Raw genomic sequence first — 23,720 nt, forward strand, 5'->3', positions numbered from 1 at the left:
GCAACACGTACTTTCACAGAGGAAATACCGTGTCCGGACAAGCACACAAATACCTACTTTAAAACACAACGCGAACATCAGCAGATAAGATTATCTACAAGTGCTGAGCCTAAACTTGACTCTCTGTTAAAAACTAACACTGAACTAGAGACACTGCACCTTCTCACTTTCTAAAAGTTTGGACCCGAGCTGTATATATTGTAATTCATTGTATTCGGGGTTGAGCCAAACCTTCAGCTTTCACAAAACATAGCTGTCGGGGTTTAAATAAAAGCCTCTCTTCACTGGTTACCGGTCTGGATGAATATTAATTTCAATCAATCAATGAAATCTTTTAAGTCACTTCTTCAAACGTATCTTTTTGAAAAGGCCTTTCTTTAATTTGTAGCGCACGTTTTGCTTTTTTTTTTGTTTTGTTTTGTTTTGTTCGTTTGTTTTTTTTGCTACTGTTGTTTTTATTGTTTGTTATATTCTTTTTACTATTTTATTTTGTTTCATTTCATTTTAAATGTCTAATTTTGCTGCCTAATGTCTAGTCCTTTATGTCGTTAACTTGTTGAACACACAGTTAAGTATTAATATAATAAACTGACGTTGTGTTAAATTTATTGTAAACTACCACTTCTACTGTTTTGTTGTCTGTGTTGAGTGCATTGGTTTTTGTAATGTTTTTGTTTTGGTGTTTTGTTTGTTTTTGTTTATTTGTTTGTTTGCTTTGGTTTCTTTTGGGGGTTTTTTTTTTGTGTTTCTTTTTCTTAAAAGAAAAACAATGAGCAGGCCTTTTTTAGTTTTATTTTTTTTTAATCCACTAGAGGGGAGTGTTGCCTATGAGCTAGGAACTAAAATCTCGCGAGAGGTGTTTCTCCTCTCGCTCCAGAAGGTCAGGTGATCTGCAGCCTGTCACTTGTAGCCCAGCACGAGAAGGAGCATTTCGACGCTGCAACCCTGGTAAACTGTTCGTTTTATTACTCTTAAATATACATTTATATTATGACTCGGGACTATCAGTTCTACCCGGGCCTCTTTAAACAGCCGGGATAGCTAACGCTAAAAGAAATTCACGAGCTAGCGAGAGGCTAGGTAACTAACGTTAGCTCACATGCTAGTAACGATGGTAACAGAATATTCTAGACCCACCTGCAGCTAACGTTAGCAGCAGGTCTGGTGGGTCCATTAAATACATAGCGAATACTTTAGTGGTTATTTCCGCACTTTGTACGGAAATAACTGGTATGGATTGATCCACTTCGATCGTAAGGCGTTAGTTTATTCCGGTAGCATTTTAAATAAAGTAATGTTAGTCATTAATCAAACTGGCGAAAGCTAGGTGAGCTAATGTAGCCAAATCTTTGTCTTAAAACAGAGCAAGTGCAGGGAATCTGCAAGTCTCTAAAAGTAGTGAATTAATCTTTAAAGGTATTAAAAAATCCTACATGTAAATGACAATGGTCTTAAATATTTTCTCCTTGCTCTCCAAAGGGAGTAATATTAGTTTTATATGTTTTGTTGGCTTTGGCCATGGCTGTTGGGAGATGTTACATCCTTAAACACTAAAAGTGGGATTGTTGTGTTGGTGGATTGACCTACAGGAGGTTGTAAAATCGTTTTATGTCGAGTGTCACTCAGCACCATCTGACCTGTAAGCAAACACACTCACATTTGCTAGCTAGCCCTGGCCACATTGCTCCCACTGCTTCTCAATCAGACTTTCATTCATATTCTGACCAGTACGATCATCAGACAGGTAGTAAATTGCAGTCCTTGGGTTATTAAAAAGGTTTTAAGAAGTCTTAAATACAACTTGATGAAGCCCTGAGAAAACCTGATGGCAATAGCTAATAATCCCTTAGGTCAGTTCCTACGTTGCTCTTCGTATGCGGTCACATCATGATTAAGAAATTCAGTCAGCTAAGTTATTAACTAACTCCTCGAGATAAAGTGTCAGAATATGGTGAAAAATGCCCATCACCTTTTCTTAAAGCCCAAGGTAATTTTTTCAGGTTACTTTTCTTGTCCGATCAACAGTCCAAAACCCAAAGACAGTCAATTTGCTGTCAAATGGGACGGAGAAAGTAGTAATTTCTCACTGAAACTAGATCTGGCATTTCTAAAAATCATTTCTAAAAAAAAAAGAAGTTGGCCAACAGTTGAACCTAATTGCTGACCCCAACTATTATTATCAAAATTGTTGCTCATTAATTGTATGTTATGTTTCTGTTTCCGCGATGCCAGTGACTAAATAAAAATTCAAAGTGAGATTCCCCTAAAAACTGACTCATGACAGAGACCAGTGGAAGGTTTGTGACTTAAATGAAGCTAACAAGTATCTAGTCCTGACCCCTGTTGATATGAGTTGTCAGTATTGTCTCATAATGTGACTGTTCTTTTCTACAGAAAGTCCCACACTCCCAAAGATGGCTGACACAAACCAACAAAGCCCGCCTCCCCAGCCAGGGCCTGTGGTAAGTTGGCTGTTTTTACTTGTAGATATTTAGAAGCTGCAGTCTACAGATTCCACATTTAAAGATCCTCATCACAGGGAGTACTACTTGTCCTACATAAACATTTGTATAATGTCTCCAGTGGCTCTGGATGTTGATTTCTGAAGTCTGATAAAATAATGCCTGCTAGTGCAACAAGGATTGTCTGAAATTGTTTGCATTACCAACTAGTGGCTTGGAGTTTGAAAGCTGTGGGTATTTATATAACGGGGAAAAGCTAGCAAAACACACTATTTAGCTGCATCATTGAAACTCCAGTGTTTTTGGAGCTATACCCATAGTGAAGAATAAAAGTCGGGGTATTTTCGCCTCTACTTCATGGTTTTGACAAGCTTTGTGGAAGTCTTGTTATTCAGAGTTTAATTGACAGTGTTTTACCATATGTAAATGTGTAAATATGTGTTCACCATATACAAACACAGAGGTTTATCTTATCTCAAACAAAAAAGGATTTATGTTTTTGCATGGCAGCACTTAGGCGCAGCTGTTAATATTGCAGAGGTATTTATTTAATTCTTTTGAATTTGAGATAATGGTACATTTGCAATCTTTCTTCGTTCCTCAAACAGTGTATTAAAACCAGTCAGTTTATATAGAACCTGTTTGGAATATAAAGATAGCCATGCTTTGGCAATGTCAGCTGAAGCAGCAGGTGCTTGATGAGTTACAGCTGCATGTTACGACATGACTTCTGATGAAAGGGCGGTAGACTGAATAAAGTTTGTTATTAGTTTGGCTGGTTTATGCTGAGAACTGGTTTATCTGGAGAACCAGGGTGAACCAACAGTGAATCATTTTTCTGTAAACATGAGAAAACAGAAGGCTCATCCTGTCATTTCAAATGCCCAAATGCAGCACATCATCAATGCTAACAGAAACGACCCTACACTTTACCTGGATCTCAAGCACAGTTAGCACTGTACATCCCTCACGCATGTTGTTATATCATAAGTGATGGAGCACGTTCACCAGTCAGCATCACATTTCTTTTATACCTTTTATATGCCTGAATCTCCTGAAGTGGTTTTTTTTTTTTTTCTTTCTTTCTTTCACAGCAATTTTTAATGAGCAACAAGCTGGAAACTGCAATGTGGCTGTCACGGCTCTTCACAGTCTACTGCTCTGTAATGTTTATTCTACCAGTTTTGGGGTGAGTGCACTCAGTGGCTCTGTGTTAGTGTACTGACATCGTAAAAAGACAGACAACTGACAGCAATGCACCTCTTTCACCTGGGTGGATATCATAGTATTTGTCATATAGTATTTGTTGTGTTTTTCAGACCCTATGCAGCAGCAAACTTCTATCAGAGAGCCTTGTTAGCGAACGCCCTGACCAGCGCTCTCCGCTTGCATCAAAGGCTTCCACGCTTTCAGCTGAGCAGAGCTTTCCTGGCTCAGGCTCTTCAAGAGGACAGCTGCCATTACCTGCTCTACTCACTCATCCTTGTCAACTCGTACCCCATCACAAGTATCCTTTCACCTTGAAATACACAGAAAAAGACAAATGTGTATAGTGTTTTTTTACAGTAACTCTATACCTGGTTAAAATACTGAAATCTGACAGAGATAAGAATACAAGACAGATAATTTTGTGGCTTCATTAAGTCAATAATATTTTAAAGAGCTCTGCTGGGACTGCATGGTTATGATCCTGAAATAAAATTCATAAATAACAGATGTACTACTTCATCACTTAAGAAGCAGCTCAACGCTAATCTGTAGCAGTTTGAGGAACTCTCTTATTTAAAACAAGATCTTTAATTGTTAGTGATTCACTTTTATGATTATGTGCGACATCTTCAGATTGGAGCATTTTCTCTTTCTAATTTCATGCAAATTTTTACTTGCATTTCTATTTTGCTTGTTTTTGTGATGTTTTTTTTTTTCCTAGATGTTCTGTGTAGGGTTTCTGTTCCGTCCTCTCATCGACTGCATTTACAAGTACTTAATTAATCACGTTACATTCAGCTTTCTCCATTGAACTGATTTTTAACCGTCATGTAAATGAAAAACCTGGTTTAGGGGAGTGGGGGATAAGAGAAATCTAGATTTTCCCAGATAGATTTCTCTTGGAAAATGCCCTTTTTTTTTTCTTTTTTTTGGGGGGGGGGTACGTATACAGGTAGCCAGGTATGCATCACAAAAGACTACAGGCAGGCAAAGTATCAGGGGGGACTGGCTGGATGAAAGGAGAGTTCATTACACAGGATGATGCATCCTTGTATTTAAAGTAAATCTGCCCAAAGTTCAACTAAAACTGATAATAACACAAAGTGGCATGTAGAAGTCTAAATCAATCGGTTTCCCCCTATTAACTGTTAAGCATTTGTTAAATTAGACACTAAGGCGCTGGTCAGAGGAGCTCCTTCTGTCTGCCTGCCTACCTGTGTCTCTCTCACTGTGCTGATAGTCTGCTCCGACACAGATACACAGCCGAAAAGGGGGAAAAAAAGCTGGGAATCAGCATCTTCTATCACTATACGGTCAAAATACGGTCGGAGGAGGAATCTGGTTACTGCGTGTATACGTGGATTTACAGCGCATGTAAAAACATTTTCCAATTACCCACATAACCTTATTTCTCTGAGTAACCTACTTGCTGAAGTGCATGTAACCCACTGATTTTGATAACATGGGTGCACTCAGCTCTTATTATTATCACATGACAGTGCATGATGTAGTGCTATCGGGCTTTCCGGTAGGATTCGCCTTATAGCAAATGTTTCAACATCACCAAATCACATGATTTTAACCATTAAAACACATCGTGCCTCATTATTAACAATTATGTTACCCTAGTAACCAAATGTAAGTATTGTGGGAGGTTTATTCTGTCTTTTTATGTTGATCTTTAACCCTTGCGTCCAGTGAGCATCTTCCCAGTCTTCCTCTTCTCCTTGCTTCATGCAACTACCTACACAAAGAAAGTCCTTGATGTGAGTATGAGGCAGCAGTCACCTGCTGTGACTTTTAATGGTATTTATTAAACATGTCTGAAAGAAAGCCATTTGCTGAATATTATTTAACACCCAAGTGAGACATTACCACCAGCCAAATGGTGTTTTAATTATCTACTCAATCAACCAGCCATTGTTCAGGGGCCCAAATTCAAACAAAAGATCTAATAAACTCTGAAAATTGATAATGTGATTCTGCATTTACTTCTCTGTATCAGTATTCCATGTGATCTCTGTGCCTCACTGAAAACTTCCCAGCAGCTTTGCTGTCAGCCTCTGAATTTCTATTATCTTTCTCTGCAGTCCATGGGCCCCAGCAGCCTGATGTTTGTCAGAAACCTCCTGGAAAAACTAACATCCAATCAGCAGAACATCCTGAAGTTCATTGCCTGCAATGAGATCTTCTTGATGCCAGCCACTGTTTTCATGCTCTTTAGGTATTCACTCATAACTGTCAAAAGTTGTTTGTTGTCAGGAGACATTGCAGATCCTTTATCTACCTATACACTGACCAAGCACTTTAATAGGAACACCATACTAATACTGGTTAGGGCCTCACTTCGCAAAACAATCTCTATTTCCGTGGCCTCGATTCCACAAGATGTTGGAAACCTTACTGTGAGATTCTGGTGCACGTTGACATGACTGCATCACATCATTTCTGCAGATTTGTCAGCTGCACATTCATGCTGCCAATCTCCCGTTCCACCGCATCCTAAAGGTGCTATATTGGGTTCAGATCTGGTGACTGGGGAGGCCACTGAGGTTCACTGAACTCATCGTTGTGTTCATAAAACCAGTTTGACATGAAAGTAGCCGTTAGGAGATGGTAAATTGTGGCCACAAAGGAATGCACATGGATGCTGTGGCATTCAAACTGTAATTGATTGGTATTAAGGGGCCCAAAGTTCATCAAGAAAACATTCCCCGCACCATTACAGCAGCAGCAGCAGCAGCCTGGACTATTGACATAAGGCAGGTCGGGTCCTTGGATTCATGCTATTGATGCCAAATTCTGACTCTACCATCTGCCTCGGCAGAAATCCAGATTCATCAGACCAGGCTAAGTTTTTCCACCCCTTAGCTGTCCAGTTTTATTGAGCCTGTGTCCACTGCAGCCTCACATTTCTGTTCGAGACTGACAGGAGTGGAACCTGACGTGGTCTTCTGCTGTTGTAGCTCATCTGCCTCAAGGTTGGACGTGTTGTGCATCCGGAGATGCTTTTCTGCTCACCACAGTTTTTGTTACAGTAGCCCTTCTGTCAGCTCCAACCAGTCTGGCCGCTCTCATCAACAAGACGTTTCCCTCCGCAGAGCTGCTGCTCACTGGATGTTTTTTGTTTTTCACACCATTCTGATTAGACTCTAGACACTGTTGTGTGTGAATCTGCCAGGAGATCAACAGGAGATCAAGAGGTCTAGTTCAGAAATACTCAAACCAGCCCGTCTGGCACTAACAATCATGGTCAAAGACACTGAGATACATTTATTTTTCCCGTTCTGATGTTTGATGTGAACATTAAGTGAAGCTCCTGACCTGAATCTGAATCTGTATAAACCCCCCAGCCAGTCATGCTGCCACATGATTGACTGATTGGATAACTGCATGAATAAGCAGGTGTACAGGTGTTCCTAGTAAAGTGCTCGGTGAGTGTATGTGCACCTGGATCAGTGATACTGTGGTGGAAGTACTGATTGTTGTCATAGACGTTTCTCTGCTTATGCAACCATCAGTTAAGCAATGTTGGGTTGCCAAATATACTTTGGACATATTATGAACAGCAAAACAGACCAGTGTTTCATGTTGTCAGATATTTTAAGGTCACACTAAATGTGCCTTTTTTTTTTAAATCTAGACCTACATAAAAATACAGTTCCTATAAATCAAAGTTTCTAAAGTAACTACTGTACATAAATAAGTCTGAATGAATTGAATTTCAGCTACCAGTGCTCTGATACTCATTATTTTCATATGCAAATTTTCAAGGCGGCCTACAGAGCTCTTCCTGTTATTGCAGTTTAGAGTAATATTTACAACATTTTTAAAAATGTCTAACAAATAAAGTTTAATATTCTTGTTATTGTTTATTATTGAAATATTGAACAATCCAAAATTGTGTAAAGTCAAATTTGTTTCATTCTTGTCACTCATATCTTGTTAACAGCGGTCAGGGAAGCTTGCTGCTGCCTTTCATTTACTACCGATTCCTCACTCTCCGCTACACGTCCAGAAGAAACCCATACTGCCGGTAAGATGTTTAATAAGACAATATTATCACAAAATATCATCATGTAAATGATAATATAAAACGAGCTTGTCATTATTGATTATTTTTGATTAACCAAAACTTTGTTAACAACCTGAGACGTTGATCATATGACAGAAAAAAACTAAAAATCGCTTTATTGCACATCAAAAATAAATGAAACCACTAAAGGCTATGGTATGTTTAAAGCCATGGAAATGTCTGTACCTTGCATTCATGGGGACCAATAATTTGGCAGGACTGATATTATCAGCCAACATCAGCTCATCTCAGTCACAGTATAGCGGTATCAGCGTATGTTGGCCAAAAAGTTAACTTCTGTACAGAAATGCAAGACATATGTTTGAGGTAAGTCAGATACAGTGTCACTAATGCATTGTTTGTCCGTGAGAGTTCACTGTTTATTTTTAAACTGTCAAATCCAGTGTTGGTCAGGATCTACTGCATATGTTGTGCATGACTGGGGAAAACACATCAACTTATAAACAGCCAATTAGTCAAGAGGACAAGAAAAGAGAGCAAGTAAATAATGTCACCAACATTATTTCTTGCATCAGGGATGTCTGTTAGCTTATTGGAAATAAGACTGACTCTAAATTAAAGTGTGTGCTGTAGATCATCATCCTTTTTGTCTGAATTGATATGAAATTTAAAAGTATTATAAAATAAACCTAATTGAAATTGTTCTCGAAAAACCAAATGTCTTTTACTGAAGTGTTGCTTTGTTATTTAATCAGTACTTTAGTACTAATTAAGTACTAATCAAGAGGTCTGGTACATTTAATTGGAAATTAAATGTACTAGACCTCTTGATTGCCAAGTGATATGATCTGATTTAACCAATGAAAAACCTCGGATTAATTTAACTGTGCTGTCAGAGTTGAGGATTAAACACATTCTCTTTCCACCCCAGCACCTTGTTCACAGAGCTGCGAATTCTTCTGGAACACTTCATCATGAAGCCTGCCTGTCCCGCCTTCTTCAGAAGGATGTGCCTCAGCAGTATCGCCTTCATCAGCCGCCTCGCCCCCACAGGGGTCTGATTACACTACATAAAAGTTTTGTTTTCTTTATCATTTGTTTTTCATTTAGGATGTGACTTAAACTTGGATGGGGGCAGACACTGCCATCAACAGAAGGAACTTTTTTTATGAATGTCAGCTTTACAGCTGTACAGTTGAAGAGCAGCCAGCAATGCACTCAAGTCTCATGATGATATTCTAATGATTTCTAATGTGACCTCATTCTGGCAGTGGACACCCCTCACTTTGTTACGTTCACTGAAAGAAGCCCAGTAAACATCAGCTGTGTTCTCTTGTTTTCAGTGTATCGGCTGTTATCATTTTTTCCTTTTTATGTCCTTATTTATTCATGAAAATTGCTTATTCTGTGATGAAACATTAACATTCTGAGATTAGTAAGTTAAATGAAAATGTTCTTTTTACATAATTAAAATTGTTGTTTTGTTTTTTTTAAAATAATTGTGCTTGGATGACGGAAGATTGGAGGGTGAGGTTTGTTTGCAGTTTCTACCTTGTGTAATTTCTTTTTTATTTGCAAAGCATCTAATGTTCTAATTTGTCTACATGCCTAACTTTAAATGTATTCTATCAATGCCATCAACTCATTCTTTCAACAACCTGCAAAATTTATGTAGATATGATGTCAAAATGGGTGTTGAATTGAGAAACAAGATATCTGCTGTATTTTATAGAATTTTTGAAGGTACCACACATTTATTTTTTTCTGTTCAAAATGAATTGCACAATGCATGCTCTGGTTATGGATGCATTCTGATCTTGTTTCTCAGTTTGAAAACTGTTTTGAGCTGGCTTTGTCCATGTATTTGTCACAATTGTAGATTTCTTGCTTATTGCATGCTACGTTTTTTTTTTTTCTGCCATGTTAAATGTGCTTATTTGCCTACAGACAAACCACGTTTTTATGACAAGAATAAAATTATCTCTTAATTAAACCAATAAAATATTAAAGTATAGTAATGTGGGTTTGTGCTGTTTTTTCTCTTGTGATTACTGTAGTTGATCATGGCCAAATTAAGAACTAGTCTTAAGGGGATGAACCACAACATCTGCTATTCATAGATACACAATACATCTATTTCAATATTTACAACCATTGACTCTTTTGAACACAAAATTTTGATTCGTAAACTTAGTACGTTTCCAAAAACCAGTGGTGGAAAGTAACCAGTACTGTACTAAACTACTTCTACTCATCACATTTTAGAGGCAAATATTGTACTTTTTACTCCACTACTACTCCACCACTTACTAACACAAAAATGTTATCTACAACTAAATGAGGATGTATTATTGTAGGTTAAGATAAAATAAAGACTATTGATCCCCAGCTGCAACGTTACATTAAAGTACGCATTAATGCACCAATAACAATAGTCCAATGATATACTGTATCTTATTCTGAAATAGGTGGTTTTTACTTTTGGTACTTTAAGTATATTTTGATATTAATACTTTTTTACCATGTAAAATTTTGAATGTAGCACTTTTACTTGTAACAGAGTATTTCTACCCTGTGGTGTTGCTATTTTTACTGTTCTTTACTAGATCTGAGTACTTCTTACACCACAGTCCAAAGCAATCTTTACTCAAGGTCAATTTACTAGCTTTTTACCAGATTTCAGCTCCATCTCACGGTCTTAACCAGCGGAAGTACGAAGCGACATTGAGCATCATCAAGTGTTATTAATAAACCAACAAAAACCAAGTGTATTTATCGGGAGCGAGTCGACCAATCAGACCACAGCTTCAACTTTTGACATTCACTCTTATCCAATGGTGTCACAGCTTGTTACGGCTACAGCGTTGCCATTGGCAACGGACAACCGCATTGACAGTTTAATCCTAATATTCGCGTTTAAGGAAGTTGCAATGCTACTTTAAAACATACAGTGGAATTGGTTTAAGTCAGTTGTTTTTTTATTTTATTATTATTTTGCTCGGTAGATTTTGTTAAGGATTTTCCTCCTCTTCAAAGTAGACAGTTGGCGTGCGGATAAATCGAGTTAGCGAATTAGCTTGCAGGCTAACGTTAGCACGTCGAGCTAATCTCCTTTGCTTTTGATAATCCCAGTCTCTCCTCACCATCATTATCGTCTTGTAATTCGGACGGAAATTTTACCCACAAATTGCGAGTGGTACGCGGCTAAAGTGGATTGCAACTAATGATCCTTACAGATTTGCAACCGGATACTTTACCTGGAAGATTTGCACCATACCTTCCCCAACCTGATAAGACAGTCCCTGGAGAAAGAAGATGGAGCTCCACCTAAATCGAGTTGATTATATGCAGGTAACACGAAGGAGAGTCTGTAGTTTAATCACGTTTATGTTGGTCTTTCAGAAGAAGTGGATTTTGTTCATTTACAGTGACTGTCGTGCTAGTATTCTGTTGATCTCTCGTTTGTAAGCATGCACAGAGAGACGTGTTAGTTTGCATACCAAGGTGTGTGTGCCTAGATAGTTCTTGTAGTTTTTAACTGCAGGCTGAATGGTTTTGCTCAAAGACACAAAGACCATTTTACATGCATTTATTTCTTCACGCCTTGATTATTGCAACAGCTTTTTATTTTTTACTTGTGTCAACCAGAAGTCATTGAGTCCACACTGTACAGACTGCACTGTGCAGCTTCTGTGCACCTGCGCTCAGTATGTTTTAGAATTGATTTTAAGATCTTGTTCATTACTTTTAAGACTCTTCTTGGCTTATCGCCCAGTTACATTTGTAACCTTTTAGTACCATATGAGCCACTACATAGTTTGAGATCCTCAAACCCTGTTTGCAGTCACACCGGCCTGAGGAAATCAGGGTGGCTGAGTCAGTGAGTCTCTTAAATCCCCTCTTAAAACATACTTTTATTGGAGAGCCTTTACATACTTTTATTTATTTATAGAGTTTTTAGTGTATTTTATTTGTCTTTTTATTCTGTTGAATCCCTTGTTTTTATCATTCCTTTTATCTATCTCTTGGTTTCATTTTGCTGCCCTGTGTGAACCACTTTGTAACTTAAGTTTTGAAAAGTGCTCCACAAATAAAGATAATGATAACAATAATAATAATAATTATTATTATTATGGGTTTTATTGTGATGTTTGGTTTGTTTCTCACTAATCCCCTTAATCCAAGACAATTTTCACCTATGGAAGACAATAAAAGTAACCCGGACCTTAAATAAAGTCTGTTCAGGGCATTTTCCTCCACTGTGCAGTGAGTATTTTTTTCCCCCTCTGTTTTAATACATGGTCATCTTTCTACTTACAGGTTGGTGTGACCTCTCAGAAAACTATGAGGCTGCTTCCAGCATTGGGAAAAAAGGCAACTCAAAAGGTAATATTAATGTCAGAGCAATGTCAGTGCCTAACTACAAGCTTAAACTTATGGTTTGTCGTGTGTTTGCTTTGCTTTTTTTTATGCAATTCTTTAATATTACAGATTCATGGTGCTTGATTGGTGCCTTTTTTTTTTCAGGTTGCTATTGCCGATCACGATGGTATATTGACATGTTTTGGGATGAAGAAGGGAGAGGCAGTGGTGTGTATCCTGGTTAAGATTTTTCTTTCATTAAAGCCGGTTGGATGTTAATGTGTTGACTTTTAGTTCCTAACGGCAAGAAATTTGACTTTCTGTTTCAGCCCGTGTTTAAAACGCTTCCAGGGCAGAAAATAGCCAGAATGGACCTCGGAGGAGCTGTGGGAACTCCACAGGAGAAGATCTTTGTTTGCTCTGGTTCTCAGGTCCGAGGATTCACCAAGAAAGGAAAACAATTTCTCACCTTTGAAGCCAACCTCACTGAGACCATTAATGCCATGTAGGAACCACTTCTGCCCATTTTTACTTACTTACTCTTCTTGATTGACTTGTTCAGAGCTGTGTGATTTTTACTTTGCGGATTGATGTTGGTTCTCTCTTTTCCAGGAACGTCTCAGGCGCCGACCTTTTTGTTTGTGCAAGTTACATCTACAACCACTACTGTGACTGCAAGGATCAGGACTACTATCTCTCTGGAGACAAAATCAATGATATCACATGTTTGTCCTCAGAGAACCTGACTCGCCTCGTCCCGGTCCTGGCATGCCAAGATCGGGTTCTCAGAGTTTTGCAGGTAAACCAAGCTTCTATTTACTTCTCTGAGTTGTTCTACCTCAGACAATCAGATAAGACCTATTTTCTACATGTATTTTTTTTTTATTCTGTAGGGATCTGAGCTGGCCTATGACATTGAAGTCCCTGGCCCTCCATCTGTCTTGGAATTGTACAACAAAGATGGAGGCAAGTTAACTTCACTGTGTGTTGTGTATTGGAAGAATACACTTTATTGCTTTATTGGGAGCAGATCCAACATAATGTCAGCGATTTCTCTACAGGAGAGGAAATCCTCTATGGAACTACAGATGGTAAAATAGGATTGGTCCAAATTGGCGAGCACTCAGCTGCCACCAAATGGGAGATCGACAATGACAAAAAGAAAGGAGGTATGTTGTTTATGGAACCATACCAGGGTGTTGAATGTTTTCGCCAATGAAATGTAAATCAGTGTTACCATACCATCTATACCAACCATTTTCCACAGCAAATGTGAAATGAACTTGCAGGAGATGGGTAAATCACGGTGTATCCAAGAATCTAAACTGATCATTCTGGCCGCTTAATTTCCATACAGCGTATACCGGCATTTTTTCTTTCTCTTCAACCCTTCACAGTGCAGTTATCGTTTTCTGTCTCCCCTCAGGAATTCTTTGCATTGACACCTACGACATTATTGGAGACGGAGTGAATGACATTCTGGTGGGCAGGGATGATGGGACGGTAGAGGTCTATGGTTTCGACAGCTCCAGTGAACCCACATTACGTTTTGACCATGTATGTTTATGTCTGGCACATTTCATAAAAACTGAAATACCTACTGACTCCAGTTTTCACTCCACTAATTTATACTTTAATAAAATTCTCTCCAGTTTGTAGTTTTCAATGCTGGGGTAAAGAATTAAGAATAACGTAGCAAATCTAAATCCATTAAGATCACAACTTTTATTACACTATTTATTTAACAGACTCAGGTTTTTTGTCAGTGTAATGCAGCTGTAGATAGTGTTCCAGTCCGTTGTCTTTTTCTGTATCACATGAATTATACTGATCATAGCGGCCCCTCATTAACAGCCAGTGTTTCCTCCCTTTAGATACTTTCAGAGAGTGTGACTTCCATCCAGGGTGGCTGCGTGGGGAAGGAGTCTTATGATGAAGTCTTGACTGCCACTTACACAGGTTAAATAAAAAAAATTAAAAACAATATGCTTAGTGTTCCTAGTTTTGCTCTTAGAGAAGAAAATGTGTCTGTTGTCCTGGCTGTCCAACTATCCATCTATCTGCATGATTTCATTCTGGAATAGAGAGATAATTTCTTGGATTGTCTCTTCCAGGATGGGTGACTGGTTTGACCACTGAGCCCCAGAAGGCTGAGGCCGGCCCTGGAGACGAGGTCAGGATGAGTAAGGAGACCCAGTCCAAAGTAGAAGCACTCAGGTATCATTACAATACTGCTTCCTTTCTAATTATACAGTATGTTCTTGTACCGTTTACTGTGTTTGAGTTACTATATATACAATAGTTAATGCATGATTTCAAAACACATCCAATCTTCAGGTCAGTATATGGTTCGTTTTCAGGGTGGAGCTGGAGCAGCTGCAGGTCAAAGTCCTGCAGGGACGAGAGCAGTACCAGCAGACCTCTCAGTCGAGCACAGCCGTCTCTGCTGTGCCCGTCTTGAGCGTTAATGACAAGTTCACCCTCTGCCAGGACGATGCCAGCTACAGCCTCACCCTGGAGGTGCAGACTGCCATCGACAATCTGCTGCTCCAGGTACACTCCGCCATAAATCCCTTGATCTTGATCCAATGTCGCAGATGTAAACTTGCCAAATGTAACTTAAAGATTCATCTCCTGTGCAGAGCGATGTTCCCATAGACCTGCTGGATGTGGATAAAAACTCAGCCGTTGTCAGTTTCAGTGAATGTGACTCAGAGGTGAGCTTCGTAAGCTCTGTCTACCCAGGACAAACACACTGTGCAAAAAAAAGTCACATACCCGCTGCTGCTCCCCAGAGCCCTCACTCTCTCACTGTGTTTGCAGCAGCCTAATGGGAACTTCCTCTTGGCCACGTACAGATGTCAGGCTAACACTACCAGACTTGAGCTCAAGGTAACAAGTGCATCAAAACTCAGCACATCCAGGGCATTTTCTTTGACTTGCTGAAGGTAGTATTTCTTAAACTCTATGCAGTCATTACGGTTGTATAAAAACCATAATATCATAGCGGGCCTTCTTTTGTGTCATTCTGAGTGCCTCGATGTGACAGACAGTACTCAGTTGTGTGTTTTACTAATTGCACCACCACTTTACCCATAATCACATTAGAAACCTTCCTGTAGATTCTTGTAGATGTTTTTAAAAATTGTTGACCTGTGGACTTGCTTCAACTGTTTGCAGTATGACGCACTGTGGAAAAATAATGTCTCTCATCTATAATCATCTTCATCTTTTTTTCATAGGTGAGGTCCATTGAGGGACAATATGGTACCCTGCAGGCCTACATTACCCCCAGACTGCAACCCAAGACCTGCCAGGTCCGCCAGTACCAGATCAAACCTCTGTCCCTCCACCAACGCACACACAGCATAGACCAAGACAGGTAAAGACTACAACTTAAATGTCTGATGCAGGTTTGGACTGAAATAAATCTGAAAATTGGGATTTTCGATCTTGAAGTTTTTATTTTTGTGTTATTCAAAACTCCAGCGTGAAGGTTTGGGTTCCAGACTTCTGAAACACTTCCCACATCACTGACTTCTTCAGAATGATTGAAGTGACATGAAATGGCAATTCGGTCTGATTATCAGATTACTGTAATGGTCGATTCAGGCTGGATTTGGAGGCACAAGAGCATTATTTATAACGAACACATCTAATACAGCATGATGATATTCTAAAAATAGTATTTAATTGTAACATTTTATTGAAGAAGCTAAAACCTTTAAAGTTCTCCCACCAAATGTTGAACCACTTAAAAATATCTTTGTCTCCTACTTCTCTCCGTCACTGTCTGTCTTACAGGCCCATGAACAGGCTCAGTCTGGTGGGACAGTTCAGTTTTGCAGAGATCCACTCCTGGGTGGTCTTCTGCTTGCCAGAGGTGCCTGAGAAAACACCAGCAGGAGAGAGCATCACTTTTTATTTCCATAACACTTTCCTTGGCACACAGCTTGAAGCCAACTACTGGTAAATACTAGCACACAGTAGAAAGGCTCAAGAATTGCATGTAAATGTGTAGAAATTATGAGATAACTGACAAGGGGTTCTAAAATTTCATATCCTGTCCAATGCCCATATAAATGTTTTATTTAGGTTTTACATATTGTTTTCAAAGCTCATTAAATATGTTCAGTGGTGATTTGTGTTGTAATCTACTTGGATCAAACATGTTTTTTCTCTATTTGAAATTTTAGCAAAGGAGAGGGTCACTTCAGGTCAGACAACATCTCTACCATCTCCATACTAAGCGATGTCCTTTCTAAAGAAGCTACCAAGAGGAAAATCAATCTCAACATTTCATATGGTAACTGTATTGTTATTCTACTTCATTGTCTATTCAACTCAATGATCTACTGTATAGTGTTAAATCTTGCTTGAATTGCCTTTTGTTTCATCATTCCTCATCCAGATATCAACGATGACTCTGTGAGCCACACCCTTAAAATGATCCATCCAAAGCTGGAGTACCAGTTGTTGCTGGCTAGAAAAGTTCAGCTTATTGATGCTCTTAAAGTGAGTATTGGTTAAATGTTAAATTTACCATCCTACAGAAAAAATCCCTTCTGAAAGACTTGAACAGCAGCTGACGCCATGCTCTGTGAGTCTGGTGCATGGTTCTTTATTCTGCAGGAAACGAGACAAACTTCAGTCAACTTCAGGTTTTGATGTCAGGCCCTCAGAGTCAGAATAAATCAACGTGTCTCAAATCAGTACTACATACTGATAGATGGTTACGTTCATCTCTCACTTTCCTCACCACCACTTCCTCTCTGATCGGCAGGAGCTTCAGGTTCACGAGGGGAACGCTGACTTCCTCATCCCAGAGTATCGCAACATCTTGGATGAGTCTGCTAAACTCCTCGAGGAGTACAAGAAGCAGCCAGCGCACCTTGAGAGGCTTTATGGTACACTTTTAACTTTTAACACTTTCGTTGCATTTCACCAGCGCTCTCACGCAGAGCTTTGAAGTAGTAAGCTTGTTAGCTGGTGCTAATTAAAAAATGTTTTTGTTTCTCTTTCTTGTCTGTAGGAATGATCACAGACCTCTTCATTGACAAATTCAAGTTCAAAGGCCAGAATGTGAAAACCAAGGTGTCCTCATTATTGGAGATACTCGATAATTATGACTTAAATTCTCTGTTAGACTTTTTCAATGAGGCATGATGTCATACAGTTGAGAGGGTATTTATTTACTTGTCTTTAAGGGTCTTGATTTGTGCTATTTTTGTATTATAAATACAAATGTTTTGTTTTATGATAGTTGTGACAAGTGTCACATTGTCATGTTGTCATACAGTTATTTAGATACTGTTTGTCCTTGCTATGGTGTACAATATTTAAATATTTATTATGTCTTTTGATAGTATGTACAAACAAGGGTGGTGATTAATAAATCACTACAAGGTTGCAGAGATGGTGCAGGTTCCTCTTTTTATTAGTGGCTTGGCTTAAGGTATGAAAGTTCAGTTGCCAAATATAAGTCAGTTAAAAGCACGTTATCTATGTTTTTATATCATAATTATCATAGGACTGTGAATTCCCCCTCTTAAAATACGAATTAGGTCTTATTTGTAACCATTGTAACATTCATCATTCAAGGGGCCGATGGAAACTATATTGAACAAATACTACTAAAAATTTGAAATTCTACAGGAAGAAGAGGGCTTGTATGATACAGTGAGCCATATATGACAAACGTGTGATCATTTTTCCACACAACACACTCAAGCCTAATTCATAAATTATTACGCCTGCAAAAGGTTGATTAGTACATTTTTATGATGATAAATAGATTATCATAATTTCTTTCTTTCTGACATTTATATATTCTGACAGTTATTTGAAACTCCAAGCACCAAACATGAGGTGGAACTGCGCTTTGCTCTGCATTAGTGCAGCAGACAGTGGTTGAAAGTACCTTTAATCAAGTACTTGCACACAATTTTGGGTTATTTGTACTTTGAGTATTTACAGTGTTTGCTACTTTATGCTTGTACTCAACAACAATTTAGAGAAAACATTGTGCTTGTAATTCCATTACGTTTATTTGACAGCTTTAATTTATAGTTCTATTGTAGATTTACATCCAAAAATATGATCAGTTGATAAAATATGATGCATTGTTATAAAATAAAGAACTCAACAGAATTTAAATTGGTAAAAATAAGCCCCACCTGAACCAAGTACACTATTGAAATGCTGCTAAACTGTTAATGCTTCAGTAAAAAAGAATGAAATAATATAATAAATAATAATTTAGCGCTAAGAGAGGCCATTTAAGTAACATTTTGAATATGGAAATTTAATTTGTAATGCAGTACTTTCATGTTGTGCTACATTTACGAAAGTAAAGGAAGTAATGGAACTGAAATCAGATTGTACCGCTTGTAGGTGAGCGTTTGGCCATCAAGATGAGTCATGTAAGCACCATATGACCAATAATACTAAATGTTTGTGGCAAACTGTAAGTATGTTGTATTGCTAACAGTGTTTTTATGGCAAATCCCCTAAGGTAGAAGCAGCGATGGATAGTAACAAAGTACATTTACTCAAGTGCTGTACCTAGGTACAGTTGTGAGGTACTTGTACTTTACTTGAGTATTTCCATTTTCTGATACTTTCTACTCCTACTCCACTACATTACAGAGGGAAATATTGTTATTTTCATAACTTGAGTTACTGTGCTGTTTCAGATTATTATAACCGACAAATAAATTATGATGTGACATTATACATTAATCTACTCAGCGGTAAATGAAGTTATTGCAATTAGCTCCATCTTTCCCAGCTGTAAAACTAAAGGGTAAGTCTAGTGATAGCCTATACTTTTCTTATTGTCACCAAATTCCTTGAAAAGACCAAAACAAGCAATGAATTGATCCTACCAACAAGTGTTGCCTGCGTATCCAGTGCCTGATACAACTTATTACTGTCTGTCATAGATCTGCACTGTTGTCCGAAAGCGATTAAAAAAAAATATACATCAGTAAGCCACACTGTTGCACTGGGTGACAGTTTCCCTCATTCAGATGGATATGAGCCCTGTGGTGTATTTTTAATCAAAACCCCAAACACCACCCTGCTCCCATGGATCATACTAGAGCACTGTGGCTCAAATGAGTCCCCAACAAATGCTCTATTTTCTCTATTTACTTTCTACTACTCTTTAGTATAGTGCCTAGCTGTTTTAGAAAATTATTTAACTTTAAAAAAAAATAAATAAATAGAATATATATACTAGTAACCTTTTCTTTTTACAATTTAGATCCTCAGTAGCGACTTTTGAACTCAAACCGGTTTTGAATTTATAATTAAGCGAATTGTACCCCTCCGGCTCCCGTAAATCTCGCACGTCACTGCCTGTGCAGTCTGTGATTGGTCCGTTTCAATCCTCGCGGGCTACTTGAACTGAGAGAAAGTACTGTTTCTGTGTAAGTGGATCGAGGCTAGCAGCTCCCCTTGTTTGCAGGTTGGTAGTTATTTGGAAACTTCTACGAGTATGGCGACTTAAAATCACGTTTTTCTCCCTCCACGTTGTAGATATTGAACCGCCGGCTGTGCGTGTCTTGTTTGTGTCACTGCAGTTCCAAGTGCCGTTGCCATCTCAACAGCTTAGTTTTGATTGTGAACGTGTCTATAACCTTCCTCAGCAAGGTAGCAGCTAATGCTAGCCTCGATTTAACCTTAAGTGATCTCTTGCAAGTCATTTTTGACTTTTTTTTTTTTTTTTATTTTATTTTGATTTTATTTTATTTAATTTTTTGTTTTGTTTTACGAGCAAAGCACACGACAGCTGCTGGAAACTAGTAAGCAAGACGCAGGGAATATGTCAGGAGCTAACAGAGGACAGGCAAGCGCGGCTAGCGAGTATCACAACCAGGAAAATATGCTGTCAAGACTCAGGGGCTCACTGAAACCCCGAGCTGCTGCAAACGAAAACCAAGAAAACCTTCCACCGAAACAAGCTGCCAACAGGACCGTCTTAGGAGCCCTGCAGAACAACCAGCGGAGCAAAACCCAGAACCAGCGCGCCACAAAGCAGGTTGGTTTGTGTAACGATGATGCTAAGTAGCTCGCCTAGCTCCAGCTAGTGATGACTTTAGTTACAATAAGGTGCCGTTGTAGGTTTTGGAGGCAACATATTTCAGTTATCACTACGTCAGTTAAAATTACGGCTAAATAAGGTAGCTTTACTACCAGTTAACTTTAAAAAATAATTTAAATATCGTTAGTTACCAAAGTTGTCCGCCATTTTAATGTCACCATTAGTGCTGCACATCTTACTCTTATTGCCACATTTAACGGCTTTAATGTATGTAGAAGAGGTCCTCCCGCCACAGTGACAGTAACAATGGAGTGTAACTAATATTTACATCTACTGGTTATTTGTCTATAAAATGTCAGAATGGTTAAATGCCCTTACAATTTGCCTCACCCCAAGGGGATGTCTGATTTTATTTCATTCATTTAACTTATTTAAATGTCCAAAACACAGATCTTCAATCTAAGATCATGCATGACAAAGGTATTGGATTCAGTTGAGAAGCTGCAACTAGTGGATGTGTAATTTTTAATCAACAGTTGAGTGTTTTTAATCTACATCTAACACAAGTGCTCTGACATCCTATTAAGATTATTCAACTTCTGAAGATTAAGTGCAACAGAAGTTTTTTTTTTAAATTAATCTTATGGAATAATTGTTCCTGTCGTAATACAAAATAAACTGCTTCTTGGTTCCTCACAAGGTATGACCTTACCACTGTGCTTATTGTTGCAGTTTTTTTTTTTTTAAACTGTAGTGTTATTGGTACCTGCACTTTATCCTCACTTGTCTTGTATATTCTCCTGCTGCCTTGCTGTAAAAAAAAAAATAGATAGATAGATATCTATCTATCTATCTATCCCTCCCTCCCTCCCTCATAGGACAAAGATCTAAACTGACATTGTTTTAACTTCAGGAGTCATCACAGCCCTTGTCTTGTAAAGAAGATTTTGGCAAAACTTGCTATGAGAAGCCCTCCACCAAACAGCCATCTTTCCAGATCCATGTGGATGAGCCTGATGGCGCCTGCACCAAGAAACCACAGCAGGTGGTCGAAGCTGTCAAAGCAAAGTCCATCGCTGAAGACTCTTCACTGACCATCAACAATGCTGTGGCACAGCTCAGACAGCCCCTCGCCACCATTGACATTCCATCAGCGATGGATGTCAGCTTTGGTAGGTTGTAAATTTTTGCCTGTGTGGTGTGTGTGGGTTTTGTGGTTTTTTTTTTTTTGTGTATATGGCCTTGTATAAATTCACATCAAATCATATTTATAGAAACTGACCTCCAGGATTTGGTTTGCTTTCACTTTCTGTACTAAATGTAGAGCTGTTATTTTTTTTTAAGACTCTCCAATGGACATGTCTGTGGTTGAGGGGGAGGAGAAACCTGTCAATGTAAATGAAGTCCCAGAATATGCTGCTGAAATCCACACGTACCTGAGGGAAATGGAGGTGAGATTCAAAGTACAAATGCTACTGTACTTTGACATTCCTAGACACTGCATTGCTATCTCAGATCTATGCCTTGGTAGGCTTATTCAAAGTTTGCCATTTGAAAAGCAGCATTCTTTCCTGCATATGGTATCATTCTAACAGTCTGGTTGCCTAATAGGTAAAAACCAGGCCGAAAGCAGGCTACATGAAAAAGCAGCCGGACATCACCAACAGCATGAGAGCCATCCTGGTGGACTGGCTGGTCGAGGTTGGAGAAGAGTACAAGCTCCAGAACGAGACACTTTATCTGGCCGTAAACTACATTGATCGCTTCCTCTCATCGATGTCTGTCCTGAGGGGGAAGCTTCAGCTCGTCGGGACCGCAGCTATGCTTCTGGCTTCGTATGTGTCAATCTTATTTATTCAGTGCTCATATTACAAAATGAGTATTTAAGAATGGATTTTCTTCCATGTGATGTGACCTTTTTTTTTTTTTTTTTTTTTTAAATCTTCAAATGCAGGAAATTTGAAGAAATCTACCCCCCAGAGGTGGCAGAGTTCGTTTACATCACAGATGACACTTACACAAAGAAGCAAGTGTTAAGAATGGAGCATCTGGTGCTCAAAGTGCTCTCCTTTGATCTGGCAGCACCAACCATCAACCAGTTTCTCACACAGTACTTCCTCCATCAGTCTGTTAACAAACAGGTGGAGAGCTTGGCAATGGTGAGCATGCAGCAGTTAATGACAAAACCTCTTTATACATTTGGCTATGCTGTTTGGATAATCTCTGTCCCAAAATAGCAAGATTAATCCCTAATCTTGCTCTTAACCAAAGACACTTTGGTCAGTGTAATTTATCTACATCAACTACATGTAGCTTTATTAATTTTTTTTTTAAATTATTAATCCTCTCCTCAGTACCTTGGGGAGCTCAGTCTGGTTGATTCAGATCCCTTCTTGAAGTACCTACCATCGCAGACGGCTGCAGCAGCCTACATTCTAGCCAACAACACAGTCACTGGTGGCTCATGGGTGAGTTCTAGGTAGAGTAGCGCATTTGTCATCCAAAGTAAACTGAAAATTATCTTGGCCTGTTTGTACCCCCCCCCACCCAAGCATAAATACTAAACATTTGGTTCTGTCATGTGTCCAAACATAAAAGATGACTCTGGTTGTCTCCGTCCTCAGCCTAAGTCCTTGACAGAGATGACTGACTACTCCCTGGAGGCTCTGATGCCGTGTGTTGAGGATCTGCACCGAACATACCTCAATGCTGCTCAGCATGCCCAGCAGTCTGTCCAGGAAAAGTACAAGGGCCCCAAGTAAGTACACTAAAACTTTACATGACATTTTACGTGGGCTGAAATCTTCCTAATTGGTGGCTTTAGAATGACTTGCTGTACCGTATATAAATGTCCTAAACACTACTTTTGTCTGTCCTAGGTACCTTAAAGTTTCCTGCCTCGGCGCTCCAACTAAACTGCTGCTGAACTGACTCCTTCCTTCTCCCTTGTCCATGTAGCGTTGTACTGTCAGTTTTTTTTTTATTTTTTTTTTTTTTTATAAATATAAAAATGATGAGTGCAACATGTTTCAAATAACATGGCCTGCTCTTCTTGGAGTAGTGCTAGGTGTTTAGTTTTTTTTTAATATAAATATTTTTATATACTCAATCCTGACATTCATGCCAGATGCTACAGTTGTTGGTTAATCAAGCTGTTTTAATGTTTTGACTTTTAATCAGACAAAATGTAGAGGTTTTTATCGCCACTCTGTAAACATGATGCTTTGATCTGCAGTGTCTCTTCAACTCTACTAGACCTGTAATATGTACTCAAACCCAGAAAACCTTAATTCTGGCTTTCACTTGAAGGGTTGAGTTTGTTCTAAGCAGTTATTGTTGAGATGCAGATTAAAGTGTTTGTCTGTCATAGAGTCAGCTGTCTCATTACATTGGTGTCAGCTTTTCAAGGAATCTTCTGCACTGTAAAATATGGCTCTTGTAAATAAAATTTTCATTTAAGACTTCGTTTCTATATCATTATGGTCACTTTGGACTCATGGGGGCAGCAGAGGACCTGTTTCTGGAAATTAGATGAATCCTATCCTTGGTCTGTTACCTGCTCTATAGAATAGTTGGAGGCGTTAGACTACTAATGGGTCTTCAT

At 38.8% G+C, this 23,720-nt stretch overlaps 3 protein-coding genes across 5 annotated transcripts; all 3 read left to right on the plus strand.

The window, feature by feature from the left end:
- Nucleotides 1–830: 830 nt before the first annotated feature.
- Nucleotides 831–9,715, plus strand: tmem33 (transmembrane protein 33). Of its 3 annotated transcripts, none has more exons than XM_040119004.1 (8): nt 831–948; nt 2,395–2,462; nt 3,557–3,651; nt 3,782–3,969; nt 5,370–5,437; nt 5,762–5,895; nt 7,624–7,707; nt 8,639–9,715. In XM_040119004.1, exons 2-8 carry the CDS (start codon nt 2,415–2,417, stop codon nt 8,766–8,768), a joined length of 747 nt encoding a protein of 248 aa, XP_039974938.1. In that variant the 5' UTR covers nt 831–948; nt 2,395–2,414; the 3' UTR covers nt 8,769–9,715. The 3 variants fall into 3 exon arrangements, with proteins under 3 accessions (XP_039974938.1, XP_039974940.1, XP_039974939.1); XM_040119006.1 differs by lacking the exon at nt 831–948 and adding an exon at nt 1,033–1,080; XM_040119005.1 differs by lacking the exon at nt 831–948 and adding an exon at nt 1,124–1,253.
- Nucleotides 9,716–10,552: 837 nt separating this feature from the next.
- Nucleotides 10,553–17,481, plus strand: bbs7 (Bardet-Biedl syndrome 7). Its single transcript, XM_040119038.1, has 19 exons — nt 10,553–11,058; nt 12,028–12,093; nt 12,235–12,297; nt 12,399–12,574; nt 12,682–12,868; nt 12,963–13,035; nt 13,131–13,238; nt 13,496–13,626; nt 13,944–14,028; nt 14,184–14,286; nt 14,430–14,622; nt 14,712–14,786; nt 14,893–14,961; nt 15,312–15,451; nt 15,874–16,038; nt 16,266–16,375; nt 16,481–16,584; nt 16,853–16,976; nt 17,102–17,481. Exons 1-19 carry the CDS (start codon nt 11,023–11,025, stop codon nt 17,233–17,235), a joined length of 2,142 nt encoding a protein of 713 aa, XP_039974972.1. The 5' UTR covers nt 10,553–11,022; the 3' UTR covers nt 17,236–17,481.
- Nucleotides 17,482–19,454: 1,973 nt separating this feature from the next.
- ccna2 (cyclin A2) lies at nt 19,455–23,484 on the plus strand. Its single transcript, XM_040120566.1, has 9 exons — nt 19,455–19,540; nt 19,855–20,113; nt 21,030–21,288; nt 21,461–21,567; nt 21,728–21,951; nt 22,071–22,275; nt 22,471–22,584; nt 22,741–22,874; nt 22,996–23,484. The coding sequence occupies exons 2-9, from the start codon at nt 19,898–19,900 to the stop codon at nt 23,045–23,047; spliced, it is 1,311 nt and encodes a 436-aa protein (XP_039976500.1). The 5' UTR covers nt 19,455–19,540; nt 19,855–19,897; the 3' UTR covers nt 23,048–23,484.
- Nucleotides 23,485–23,720: the final 236 nt, after the last annotated feature.

This window comes from Xiphias gladius, chromosome 23 (assembly GCF_016859285.1).
Source record: "Xiphias gladius isolate SHS-SW01 ecotype Sanya breed wild chromosome 23, ASM1685928v1, whole genome shotgun sequence".
Taxonomy (NCBI): domain Eukaryota; kingdom Metazoa; phylum Chordata; class Actinopteri; order Istiophoriformes; family Xiphiidae; genus Xiphias; species Xiphias gladius.

Coding starts and splice junctions, on each gene's coding strand:
- tmem33 (XM_040119004.1), top strand. CDS start 2,415: ATGGCTGACACAAACCAACAAAGCCCGCCTCCCCAGCCAGGGCCTGTG. Junction 5,438..5,761: donor ACACAAAGAAAGTCCTTGAT/GTGAGTATGAGG, acceptor CTTTCTCTGCAG/TCCATGGGCCCCAGCAGCCT. Junction 5,896..7,623: donor ACTGTTTTCATGCTCTTTAG/GTATTCACTCAT, acceptor TCTTGTTAACAG/CGGTCAGGGAAGCTTGCTGC.
- bbs7 (XM_040119038.1), top strand. CDS start 11,023: ATGGAGCTCCACCTAAATCGAGTTGATTATATGCAG. Junction 13,627..13,943: donor CCACATTACGTTTTGACCAT/GTATGTTTATGT, acceptor TCCTCCCTTTAG/ATACTTTCAGAGAGTGTGAC. Junction 14,623..14,711: donor TCGACAATCTGCTGCTCCAG/GTACACTCCGCC, acceptor TCTCCTGTGCAG/AGCGATGTTCCCATAGACCT.
- ccna2 (XM_040120566.1), top strand. CDS start 19,898: ATGTCAGGAGCTAACAGAGGACAGGCAAGCGCGGCTAGCGAGTATCAC. Junction 21,289..21,460: donor AGCGATGGATGTCAGCTTTG/GTAGGTTGTAAA, acceptor TTTTTTTTTAAG/ACTCTCCAATGGACATGTCT. Junction 22,276..22,470: donor AGGTGGAGAGCTTGGCAATG/GTGAGCATGCAG, acceptor TCCTCTCCTCAG/TACCTTGGGGAGCTCAGTCT.